The sequence below is a fragment of the Pituophis catenifer genome, unplaced genomic scaffold (genome assembly GCF_029215685.1).
Source record: "Pituophis catenifer annectens isolate HBS135680 unplaced genomic scaffold, rPitCat1.0.hap2 SCAF_10, whole genome shotgun sequence".
In the NCBI taxonomy this organism is placed as follows: domain Eukaryota; kingdom Metazoa; phylum Chordata; class Lepidosauria; order Squamata; family Colubridae; genus Pituophis; species Pituophis catenifer.
The window spans coordinates 20354418-20367362 of NW_027256890.1; the positions used below are offsets into that span (position 1 = coordinate 20354418).

Here is a 12945-nt window from a genome sequence, read left to right on the forward strand (position 1 = left end):
GTGTGTGTGGGGGGGGAGAGAGTTTTCCTCTCCTGCTGCTTTCCTCTCTTGTGAATTTGGGGGGGTGGGAGGAGCGAAGGAGGCTGGGTGGGACTGCACGAGGCGGATTCTCAGCCTGGGGGGAGAGGCAGCTCGGACTGGCGGCCAGTGCCAGGCCTCCTCGCTGGCCCAGTTCCAGGTTATTGTTACCGTTGGCAGGCTGCCTCTGTCCTGTAACTATAAACATGGTGGAGGGTGTTTGCCATAATTGGGGAAGACGATGGGCTGTGTGTTTAAATGTCCCCCTGCCCTCCTCCTCCCGTTGTGGGGAAAAGTCACGCCCACACCCACTTCGGGAATGCAAACCTGGCTTCCTCGCACGGATTCAGGGTTGCAAACCCTTTAAGGGGGGAAAAAAAAAACCCCATGGAATGGAACCAAGTACTGAATGGGTCTATATGCTTTCAAGGGGAAAACCAGGAAGAAGGGAATTTAAAAAAAAACAAAAAACAAAAACCCATGAAATCCATCTTGCTGAACTCAAAACCTCGCATATTTTGTTGCTTGGGAATTTTAAAAGTTCCAAACGTTTGGGAAAACGATGGTAGTAGGGGCAGGGGGTCTTTTCTTTTCTGCCTGGAAGCACAGCAGGGACATTCATTATCTATCTATCTACCTATCTATCTACCTATCATCTACCTATCATCTATCTATCTATCTATCTATCTATCTACCTACCTACCTATCATCTATCTATCTATCTATCTATCTATCTATCTATCTATCTATCTTAAATTTGTTTTGATTTTTTTTTAAACCCTGCTTTTTTATTGTTTTTAGGAATAATTCAAGGTCGGGGAATATACCTAAAACGCCCTTCCTCCTCCTATTTTCTTCACAACGACAACCCTGTGAGGTGGCTGAGAAGGAGGGAGTGGCCCCAAAAGTCACCCAGCCGGCTTTCGTGCCTAAGGCGGGACTAGAACTCTCTGTCTCCTGGTGATTGGCTCAAAGTCACCCAGCCGGCTTTCATGCCTAAGGCGGGACTAGAACTCTCTGTCTCCTGGTGATTGGCCCAAAATCACCCAGCTGGCTTTCCTGCCTAAGGCGGGACTAGAACTCTCTGTCTCCTGGTGATTGGCTCAAAGTCACCCAGCTGGCTTTCGTGCCTAAAACGGGACTAGAACTCCCAGCCTCCTGGTGATTGGCCCAAAATCACCCAGCCGGCTTTCATGCCTAAGGCGGGACTAGAACTCTCTGTCTCCTGGTGATTGGCTCAAAGTCACGCAGCTGGCTTTCGTGCTTAAGGCGGGACTAGAACTCCCAGCCTCCTGGTGATTGGCCCAAAATCACCCAGCCGGCTTTCCTGCCTAAGACAGAACTAGAACTCTCTGTCTCCTGGTGATTGGCTTAAAGTCACCCAGCCGGCTTTCATGCCTAAGGCGGAACTAGAACTCCCAACCTCCTGGTTTCTAGCCTGGTGTCTTTACCCTACATCAAACTGACTCTAATTCTAGTAAAGGAAGGTCTGGTGTCCTGGGGGGCCCTCTTGTCTTGAGGAACAGCAATCGTTGGCTAAATTCTGACCCCACAAGGTACCTCCTTCATGACACCCGGTCACCCACCCACCCCGCCTCCCAAAGAAAGCTGCACATGTCACATAGTTCTTCCACAGTTGAGTCAGAGGAGGAGGAGGAGACCTTCCCTCAAAAGCAACAGAGACCGTGGTCGTCACTCACCTACGTGAATAGGCGCGGGGAATAAGCCGTATTCGTGCTCTCCGGGCGTGTATTCCAGTTTTTCTTTCTTTAACTGGATCAGGCGGCTTTTGGGGCTAAGGAAGAGAGAAAGAGAGAGAGAGAGAGAGAGGATGAGAGACCATGAAGGATGACGTCCAATTCTTGATGTCATCATTGATGTGCAATGATGTCTGAAGCTCTAGAAAGAGTGCAGAGAAGGCTGAGTCAACCTTGAGCCGGTCAGGATCGAACAGTGAGCAGTGAGTTAGCCTGCAATGCTGCATTCTAGCTACTGGGAAGGGAGGAAGGAAGGAAGGAAGGAAGGAAGGAAGGAAGGAAGGAAGGAGGGAAGGAGGGAGGGAGGGAGGGAGGGAGGGAGGGAGGGAGGGAGGGAGGGAAGGAAGGAAGGAAGGAAGGAAGGAAGGAAGGAAGGAAGGAAGGAAGGAAGGAAGGGCAATACCAATAGCACTTAAACTTATATCCCGCTGCACGGTGCTTTTACAGCCCTCTCTAAGCAGTTTACAGAGTTAGCCTTTTGCCCCCCCAACAATCTGGGTCCTCATTTTTACCAACCTCAGAAGGATAGAAGACTGAGTCAACCTTGAGCCGGTGAGATTTGAACTGCCGAACTGCAGCTAGCAGTCAGCTGAAGTAGCCTGCAGTGCTGCACTCTAACCACCGCGCAGTGGTGGGTTTCAAATTTATTTTTACTACCGGTTCTGTGGGTGTAGCTTGGTGGGCGTGGCATGGCTTGGTGGGCGTGGCAGGGGAAGGTTACTGCAAAATCCCCATTTCCTCCCAATCAGCTGGGACTCAGGAGGCAGAGAATAGATGGGGGCGGGGCCAGTCAGAATTTTTATTACCGGTTCCCCCGAACTACTCAAAATTTCCGCTACCGGTTCTCCAGAACTCGTCAGAACCTGCTGAAACCCACCTCTGCCACTGCGTCACCTCGGCTCTGATGATTCTACATACGATTCTCTCTTTTATTAGTTTTAATGGTTTTTTTTTTATATGATGTTTTTATATTCTTGTAAGCCGCCTTGAGTCGCCATGTGTGAGCAGGCAGAAATATAAATCAAATCAAATCAATCAATCAATATCCTACAGCAGAGTCCACCCGGCATATAACCAGGTCAGATTATACCGCATCTACCAGCATTAAAACAGCAACTTTTAGGGGTATCTAGTCTGCAGGCTTAATCCACTATAAAGTAGATTTTCAAAGCAACGGGAATCCCTACTGACTGCTCCCCTCCCAGCCCGATTTCCAAGGACCTATTCACAATGAATGGTGCAATGAATTGTACTGTCACTAGAGGGCACGCTCCCCCAGCAACCATTATCTCCAACTACACCCTTCCGTTTGTGTTAACTCGCACCAGCAGCTACTGCTGGTAGGACGGAGAAATGCATGGCACTTAATGGGGGTCATAGTTTACAGCCTTTAGCTCTTATTCCCACTGGATTTCCGTTCCGGACAAGCGCTATCTTCTTTCTTACGAGCCGCGGTGGCGCAGTGGTTAGAGTGCAGTACTGCAGGCTACTTCTGCTGATCCCCGGCTGCCAGCAGTTTGGCGGTTCGAATCTCAGCAGGCTCAAGGTTGACTCAGCCTTCCGTCCTTCCGAGGCGGGTAAAATGAGGAGCCAGATTATTGGGGGGCAAGAGGCTGGCTCTGTAAACCGCTTAGAGAGGGCTGGAAAGCACTATAAAGCGGTATATAAATGTTAAGTACTAAATGCTATTAGGATGGAGAGAGTTTGGCCCAAAGTCAGCAGATTGGCTATAAGCCTAAGGTGGGGCTAGAACTCACAGCCTCTCCGTTTCTACCAACAGAAGAGAGCATAACTTGTGGGGTTCTTGGTGCTCCCTGAGCTTGGTTGTTTTCTTGCAAACGTTTCATGACCCAACTTGGTAACCTCATCAGTGCTAGAAGGGGGTGGGGTTACATTATTTATAAACGGCAAATCCCGCTCCCTCATAGCACTGATGAGGCTACCTAGCTGGGTCATGAAACGCCTGCAAGAAAATAACCAAGGACCCCACAGTCATCCTCCTCTCCTCTCTGCAAACCCTTCTCCCTTCTAGCACTGATGAGGTTACCGAGTTGGGTCATGAAACGTTTGCAAGGAAACCACCAAGCTCAGAGAGCACCGAGGCCTGGCCTAATTTTTCTCCCCTTTCTTTTAAATTTTTAAACTGAAATTTTAATTTGTTTTTAAGTTATTGGGATTTTAAACTGTCGTGGGCTAAATTATTTAATTTGGTTTTAAATTGTTTCTAACTTTTGTACTTCTGTATTTTATCCTGTGCCTGTTCACCGCCCTGAGTCCTTCGGGAGTTAGGGCGGTATACAAATTTAATAAAACATAAACAAAACAAACCGAGGACCCCACACAGTCCCGGTTTCCAGCCTGTTGTCTTAACCATCACATCATGTCAGACGATGTGATTTATGCATTGTTGGCATATTATCGTATGTCTTCGCTTCGTCGTGTTTTTGTTCTTTTAAAAAGTTTGCTGGGCTTTGCCCGAATAAGTATTATTGATGGGCTGCTGTGCCAAACTCGCTCTGTTTCTCATAGTAAACATGTTTTTAATGGGTTATGCCAAATGCCATCCTTTTTAACAGAAGCGACCTTGAAGTCTACCGGTGGTCAAAACCACACACCACTGCGGTGTCTTACCTCTGACTGCCCCCACACCCCCCACCCCAAAAAAACCTCCCAAGCCTGGGCGATAAATCCTCCCTATCCCAGAGAAAAATGCCACACAGAGTTTTTGTGCGTTGTTTCATAGGGAAGAAAAAAAAGAAAAGAAAAGAAAAGAAAAGAAACTCTGCTTTTAACTGGGTTAACTTCGCGGTAGGTGGAGCCCCCTCCCTCTCTGGAAAACCACATTGCTGCCAAGGAGAGAAGCCACATGATAAAACGTCTTCCTTGCTCGGGGGAATTTATATATATATATATATATTTTATATATACATAATGTGGAGGAAACATTCCTGAAAATAAATTGCTTTCTGGGGTGCTTTTGGATCTATCCCTGAAAGCGGAGAGGGGCGGAGGGGAGGGCCCCGATCAAAATCAAATAGGAAACGCAGATGAGTCATGCGTCTTGTGAGCCGGAGTATTCTTTAACTTGGACGCGACTCAGGAATTTTGTGTGTGGGCTCCAGAGAAGATGGCAAGTTGAATCCAACCACACCGAGCGTGTCTACACTTGAGGTTCCCCTTGGGCTAAGAGAGTTTGGAAAGAGGGAGAGAGAGAGAGGGAGGGAGGGAGGAAAAGAGAAAGAAGAAAAAAGAATGCGAGAGAGGGAAAGAGAATGAGAGAGAAGGAAGGAAAAGAGGAAAGAGGGAGGGAGGGAGGAAAGAAAAGAGAAAGGTGAAAGAGGGAAAGAAAGAAAAGAGGAAAGAGATAGAAAGAGAAAGAAGGCAGCAAGGAAGAGGGAGAGAAAGAAAAAAGGAAGGAAAGGAGAAAGAAAAAAGGTGAGAGAGGGGAAAAAAGAAAGAAGACGGAAAAAAGGAAGGAGGGAAAAGATAGAGAAGGAAAGAAGGAAGGAAGGAAAAGAGGAAAGAGAGAGGGAGGGAGGAAAAGAGAAAGGTGAAAGAAGGAAAGGAAGAAAAGAGGAAGGAAGGGGAAAGAGAAAGAAGGCAGCAAGAAAGAGGGAGATAAAGAGAAAGGAAGGAAGGAAGGGGGAAATGAGAAAGAGGGAAGAAAGGAAGGAAAAGAGAAAGAAAAAAGTGAGAGGGGGGAAAGAGAAAGAAGAAGGAAGGAAGAAAAGATAGAGAAGGAAGGAGGGGAAAGAAAGAAGGAAGGAAGGAAGGAAGGAAGGAAGGAAGGAAGGAAGGAAGGAAGGAAAGAAAGAAAGAAAGAAAGAAAGAAAGAGAAAGAAAGGAAAGAAAGAAAGAAAGAAAGAAAGAAAGAAAGAAAGAAAGAAAGAAAGAAAGAAAGAAAACCACCCCCAAGCCAACTCCAGATTGGCTGGTTCTAACGGTCGCTAAGTGAGGTCTGTGTCTTGGCCAATGAGAACCCAGTCAGGGAAAAGCGAGGCTCGGGGAGGGGGGGGGGAATAGGAAGCCAGGGGGCTCCACCTCAGGAGGAGACCTCGGCCTCTCCGACTTACTCGCTGGTCTTGTAGACGTCCGAATAGAGGCCGGCCTTCTGGTACTTCTTTTTCGGTGGGCGGGCCGCTTTCTTCTCGCGCTGGACCAGGGGGGCCGGCGGCCGTTCGGCTTTCTCCGGGGGCTTCCCAGCAGCCTCCGAGGAGGGAGGAGGGGGAGGGAGGGGAGGTGGGGGAGGAGGGGGAGGGGGAGGGGGAGGAGGAGGAGGAGGAAGAAGAGGGTCAGGTGCGGCTTCTGAAAAGCTGGAAGGAGAAATTTGGGGGGGACGGGGTGAGCTGGAGATGAGCCTCTGGGAATCTGGGGCCCACCCATTGATGTGTGTGTTCGTAGGGGTTCGGGAGAACCTCTAGCTAAGATTCTGTGCAGTTCGGAGAACCCCCAAATCCCACTCCTGGCTGGCTCCGCCCACCCTGCTCCTCCCAGGAGTCCCCACGCGGCCCGTTTTGGATGCAGGTAAGTGCATGGCGCGCGCGGAGGCTTGGGGAGGGCAAAAAACGGGCCTACCGGAAGTTCGGGAAGGCCGGAAACAGGCCAGTTTCCGGCCTCCAGAGGGCCTCCGGAGCCTGGGGAGGCCGTTTTCACCCTACCGGAAGCTCGAGGAAAGCCTCTGGAGCCTGGGGAGGGCAAAAACCCCAACAACCCCCCCCCACCGCCATGGTGTAAGAGGTCGACTAGGCCACGCCCACCATGGCCACACCCACCCAGCAACCAGGGCAGAGAACCCCTTGCTAAAATTTTTAAAGCCCACCCCTGAATCCACCCCATCGAGCAACCTGCCCACCCACAGCAAAGGAAGCCCAATCTGCAGGAGTCAAGCTGTTGCACAGGTAGTCCTCGACTTACGACGGTTCATTCAGTGACCAAAAGTTACGCCGCCACTGGGGGAAAAAAGCGACCCGGGACCCTTTTTTTTTTCGCCCTTACGACCGTCGTAGCATCCCCGCGGTCGGGCGATCGAAATTCGGGTGCTTGTCCACCGACTCATATTTATGACGGTCCGCGGGGATAAAATGCGGCGACCTTTCTTATACAGCCGAATCGATGGGGGAAGACGGATTTGCTGAACCGCCGTCCGACCGACTTAACAAACTGCAGCGGTTCCCTTAAGGATGGCGGCAAAGAGAAGTCGTAAAACGAGACCAAATCCCCTTAGCAAACGATTCGCTTAGCAGCAGAGAATTTTGGGCCGTTAAGTCGAGGACTACCTGTGTTTCCCCTGGGGAAAGGGACCCCTGCGTTGTCTTGGCCACTAGATATGATGCTGGGGCTCACGATCATGAGGACTACAGCCTTTTTTTTTCTCTCCACCCCAAATCCGAAGGGCTCACCTTTTATGGCTCTCTTGCTCCTCGCCGGGGAGCGGTTTCTGCTTCTTCCTCGTCAGCTCTTCTTCCAGCCACCGTTTCCTCTTTGACCCTTTCTCGGTCACGCCCTGGACCACCGACTCGATGGCGTCGGTGACGGTGTCGGGGCCACAGTGGAGGAGACAGTCGGGCTCTCTGCTGCTGCTGAGCTCGGGGCCGAGGAATCGGCTGACTTGCAGTCCGTGGGAGGAGACCACTGGCGCCGAGGGGTATTTCCTGGGCCTCCCCGGCCGGCGTTTCACGAAATTGTTGCCGGTCCGTGATTGTCTTTGAAGCTTCTTGGCTTTGAGGATCTTGTTGACATGGTCCAAGTTTTTCTTGGTGGCCAAGATCTTGTCGTAACTGCACATCCGTCTGGTCTGGCTTTGCATGGCTTCCACCATGCTCCTCTTGAAGTGGTGGTGCGCGGAGCGGCCGGAGAGGAGGGAGAGGCCGTCGCCGGGATTCCCGGGGAGCAAGAGATCGCAAGATTTCTCCCGGCCGGGGCTCCGGCTGGGGCTGTCCGAGGGCAGGGTGGGGACGCTGGCCAAGACGGACTCCAGGGTCTTGTCCAAGGCTCCCTGGGTCTCGTGGTGAGCCATGCGCTGCAGGAGGTGGTCGGCGGGATCTTCCACGGAGGAGCCGATTCTGGAACCGCGCGACGGGATCCCAACGACTGGAAAGAGAAAGGAACTTTGGTAAAGGAAGGTTCCGTTCGGGTTCAAGCAATGGCTCGAACTGGGAACGAGAGCGGAAACGTTGCAGTGGCTCTCTCAAGTTAACTCGCCGAACTGTATAAACGCCTTTTGAAGGAAGGAAGGAAGGAAGGCGTGCGGGATTGCTTCTAGGTAAGACAGGAGGCGTGGAAGTCGAATAAATGAATAAATAAAAAGATCCCGGCTATAAAACGTCAGCTACAGGATTTAGCAGAATAATAACAAAGTTAAGGGACCTTGGAGGTCCTCTAGTCCAACCCCGTCAAGCAGGAGACCCCTATACCATAGTGGACAAATGGTTGCCCAGTCTCTTCTTAAAAACCTCTAGTGATGAGGAAGGAAGGAAGGGAGGGAGGAAGGGAGGAAAAAAGAATAGCAGAATAAGAATAACAAGAGTTGGAAGGGATATTGGAGGTCATTTAGTTCAACCCCTGGTCAAGCAGGAAGCGGTTACACCATTCTGGACTGGGCAATCTCATTCAAAACATCTCCAGTAATGTTACACCTACAACTCCAGGAGGCAAGCTGTCCTTCTCCAAAGTTTCTTTCACCAGGTGACAAAAAGAAGCTGCGAGGGAGCCAGGTGGGCTCACCTGGAGATAGCCTTGCACAAGGATAACTGGGGCGAAAAAAAGAATCCTTACTGGCTTGGACCCAACACCAGAATAGAGACGATTAGATAAATGACTGGCAGAAAAAAAAAAAAAAAAAAGGTCATAAAATTGGGTTGGTCACGGGACCAAACCTGTTTCACAATCGTCATGAGTGGCGACTGTGAGGGGTAGGCTCCATTACGGTTGTAAGTCGAGGACTACCTGTATCTCTAACCCAGTGTTTCTCAAACTTGGTGGCTTTAAAATGGGCAGACTTTAATTATCAGACGGCTGGGGAATTCTGGGAGTGGAAGTCCTCCCCTCTTAAAGCACGCTGGCTGGGGGATTCTGGGAGTGGAAGTCCTCCCCTCTTAAAGCACGCTGGCTGGGGAATTCTGGGAGTGGAAGTCCTCCCCTTTTAAATCATGCTGGCTGGGGAATTCTGGGAGTGGAAGTCCTCCCATCTTAAATCATGCTGGCTGGGGGGATTCTGGGAGTGGAAGTCCTCCCATCTTAAATCATACTGGCTGGGGAATTCTGGGAGTGGAAGTCTACACACTGTAATATTGTTGAGGCTGAACAAACTGGTTTAGAGTTCCAGGTCCGTGACACCTGAAGGGCTCCCTACACCTACCTTAGAAAAGTAACCCAACCCACCTGTGGAAGATGTGCTTTCGGAGGAAGACCGCTTCCTGGAAGGGCTGCAACTGGTGCTCTCCACTGATCTCTGGGAGAGCTTCTCCTGACCTGGAAGGGTACCTGGCGAAGGAAATCAAGACAGGTCAAGAAAAATAAAAGGGAGAGAGAATGATTGGTGGAGACACAAACACAAATTCCAAACCACCTTTCCCACTGGAGTTTCCACAGAGGCCAATGGGAGACAACGCCCGAGGCAGAAAGACAAGGAACGGTTTTCACTCAAGATTCTGGTGTCACCTCCCAAAGCTTGTGGTGGTTTAAGGAATTTTGAGAGCAAAATTCAGCTTGGAGGGGTCAAATGTCCTTTGGTGGGCTCCTCTTGACCGAGCAGCTGGGTCAAGAGCGAAGCACGACCTGAGGGGGTGGGAAAGCTTCATCCTAGAGTTGAAGAAGCTTCTTGGACGAGGAGCGAAACGTCTTCAAAGAAAAACCAGAAAGTCCAATTGCCTCTTGGGGAAAAAAACCACCTTCAAAAAGACGCACTGCACACCAGAACAACTGGACACAAGGACAGTTTTTCCCCGAATGCCATCACTCTGCTAAACAACTAATTCCCTCAACACTGTCAAACTATTTACTAAGTCTGCATTACTCTTATTCTTCTCTTCCTTCCTAGTACGTATCTCTTCCCACTTATGACTATAGCCGTGTTGCTTGTATCTTTCAATTTATATTGTTTTTATTTCTGTCCTAGTACGATTTGATAGCTTATCTCTCCAAGGCTCAAGGTTGACTCAGCCTTCCATCCTTTCTAAGGTAGGTGAAATGAGGACCCAGTTTGTGGGGGCAATAAGCTGACTTTGTATAAAAAATATACAAAAGAATGAAGGCTATTGTTTAACGCATTGTAAGCCGCCCTGAGTCTCCGGAGAAGGGCGGCATATAAATCAAATTAAAAAAAAAAATTAGAAACCTTGACTATCACTAAGTGTTGTATCTTTTTGATTCTCAATGAATGTATTTTATTCTCCTTGTGTACACTCAGAGTATTATACACCTAAGACAAATTCCTTGTGTTTCCAATCACACTCGGCCAAGAAAGAATTCTATTCTATGGGGCAACCAGGATGGCTGAGAATCTCCGTAGACATCACCCTAAAACAACAACACACCTCACAACGTGCCACAACACACTAGGACCTTAGATCTCTCTTCAAGGCTGCTCTTCAAAGCTTCGAGGTTGGGGACCCCTGGCTTAATTGATCCTTCAAGGGAGCTGAGGGCGCCCTTGTGTCCTTCTCAAATGCTCCCAATCCTTGGCCCGAGCGGCTAAATGGACTGCGGCGGGCGTGAGCACCAGATGGCTCGAAAGCCTCCCTTGGGGACGTTTGGGGAAGATTAAAAGACCAGGTGCCTTCGCAACCCAGCTGGCTGGCCTTTGAAGGATCTTGTGTGTGTGTGTGTGAAAAGCTTGGCAACAGGCCAAAGGATGCTGCGCACGGATGTCACCTCTCCAGGCAGGTAATAGCTGCAGTAACCACGCTCTCTCTCTCTCTCTCCTCTCCCCCCTCCCCCCCAGCCTGCTGTTAGCAAGTCAACCGTGTGACTAATTTAATGACTGCGGGGAATCCGGTTAACGAATGCGGCAAGAACGGCTGTAAAACGGGGCAGAAACTCACTCGATGGAATTTCTCGCTTAGCAACATCGATTTTTTGGGTTCGATTGTGGGGTCGTTCAAGTTGAAGACGACCTGTATATACCTTGTTTCCCCCCAAAATAAGACATCCCCTGAAGAGCCTTGGTGGCGCAGCAGATTAAAGTGCTGTTAAGTAACGCCAGCTGCCTGCAATGACTGCGAGTTCGAATCTCACCAGGCTCAAGGTTGACTCAGCCTTCCATCCTTTTCGAGGTAGGTAAAATGAGGACCCAGTTTGTGGGGGGCAATAAGCTGACTTTGTATAAAAAAAAGAACACCGCTTCGGGAGGCCAAAAGTCCTACTAAGCAGGTATATACAAAAGTATGAAGGCTATTGCTTAATGCATTGTAAGCCGCCCTGAGTCTCCAGAGAAGGGTGACATATAAATTGAACCAATAAATAAATAAATAAATAAATAAATAAATAAATAAATAAATAAATAAATAAATAAATAAGCAAGCCCAATTGGGCTTTCAGGCACATGTGCTAAACTAACCCCCCACCCGAAAATAAGCCCTCCCTGAAAATAAGGCCAAGCACTTATTTTGGGGTTCAAAAAATACATAAGACAGGGTCTTATTTTTGGGGAAACATGGCATATTTATTTATTTATTGGTTCGATTTATATGCCGCCCTTCTCCGGAGACTCAGGGTGGCTTATAATGCGTTAATCAATAGCCTTCATACTTTTGTATATACCTTTTTAGTAGGGCTTTCGCCCCCCCCCCCCAAGCGGTCTTCTTTTTAATACAAAGTCAGCTTATTGCCCCCACAATCCGGGTCCTCATTTTACCTACCTCGGAAGGACGGAAGGCTGAGTCAACCTTGAGCCTGGTGAGAATTGAACTCGCGGTAATTGCAGGCAGCTGGTGCTACTTAACAGCGCTTTAGTCTGCTGCACCACCAAGGCTCTTGAAATATGATGAAAATAAGGCCCAGTGCTGTGCGGCACAGGAATTAAAGACATCCGAACTTTCGTTTCGGTCGTTTGCCAACATGGCTTTTCAACATCTGGAGAGCCTGCCCCACTCCGCCCCCTTTGCCTGTATGCCGGGGGGGGGGAGAGGAGGGGAGGCGAGAGGGTCTGAAATCTATTTTTAATTATTGTGTTTCTGCAACGAAGGGGTGGGTGGATGGGTGGGTGGGTGAGGTTTAGGGACAGCTGCAGCCCCCTTCTTCCCCCTCTCAGGCACGTTTGTGTCATACCTGCCCTGTTATCGGAGATGAGTCAGGCACGGCTGGGGGGGAAAAAAAAAATGCCAGAGGGAAGATGGGAGAATAAAGGCTCCCTTGACGTGAAGGGACTTATTTTGGCTAGGAAATATGAGATCAGGCCGGGCTCTGGATGGACAAACAAAAACATGGCGGCAAGCGGAACGTGAAGCAAGTGGCTGGCTCCTTCCTTCCTTTCCTCCCCTCTAATCCTTCCGCCCTCCTTTCTATCCTTCTTTCCTTCTCACCCTCACCTTCCTTCCTTCCATTCGTCCCACCCTCTGCTCTAATCAATCCTTCCTTTTCTTCCACATTTCTTTCTCCTTCTCTTTTTCTCCTCTCTTCTTCCTTCCTTCCTTCCACATTTCTCTCCCTTTCTCCTTCTTTTTCTCCTTTTTCTCCCTCCCTTCCTTTCTCTCTCTATTTCTTCCTTCTTTTCCTTTTTCTTTCTTTCTCTCTTTCTTTCTCTTTCTCCCTTCCTTCCTTCCTTCCTTCCTTCCTTCCTTCGAATGTGCAGCTTTGCAGACACTTGAGAGTTGATTATAACTTCGTCACTGGGGAAAGAGCCTTGGTAGTACAGTGGTCTAAGGCACCCTGTTATTAAGCTGGTTATTAAGACCAGCTGCCTGCAATTACTGCAGGTTCGAATCTCGCCAAGGCTCAAGGTCGACTCAGCCTTCCATCCTTTCTAAGGTAGGTGAAATGAGGACCCAGTTTGTGGGGGCAATAAGCTGACTTTGTATAAATATACAAAAGGATGAAGGCTATTGCTTAACGCATTGTAAGCCGCCCTGAGTCTCCGGAGAAGGGCGGCATATAAATCAAATTAAAAAAAAAAAGAAAAGAAAGGAGGAGGACTGAAATCTGGAAGAATGCAGGTGGTTTTGCTTTGTTTTGT

At 49.2% G+C, this 12945-nt stretch overlaps 1 protein-coding gene across 1 annotated transcript in view; it reads right to left on the reverse strand.

Annotated features, from left to right (window-relative positions):
- The window catches only part of ASH1L (ASH1 like histone lysine methyltransferase), a 67559-nt gene that overhangs the window by 24780 nt on the left and 29834 nt on the right, over positions 1-12945 (reverse strand). Inside the window, 4 exon segments of the mRNA XM_070951365.1 lie at positions 1719-1813; positions 5849-6088; positions 7175-7865; positions 9156-9257. Of these exon segments, the coding sequence (XP_070807466.1) occupies positions 1719-1813; positions 5849-6088; positions 7175-7865; positions 9156-9257 (1128 nt within the window).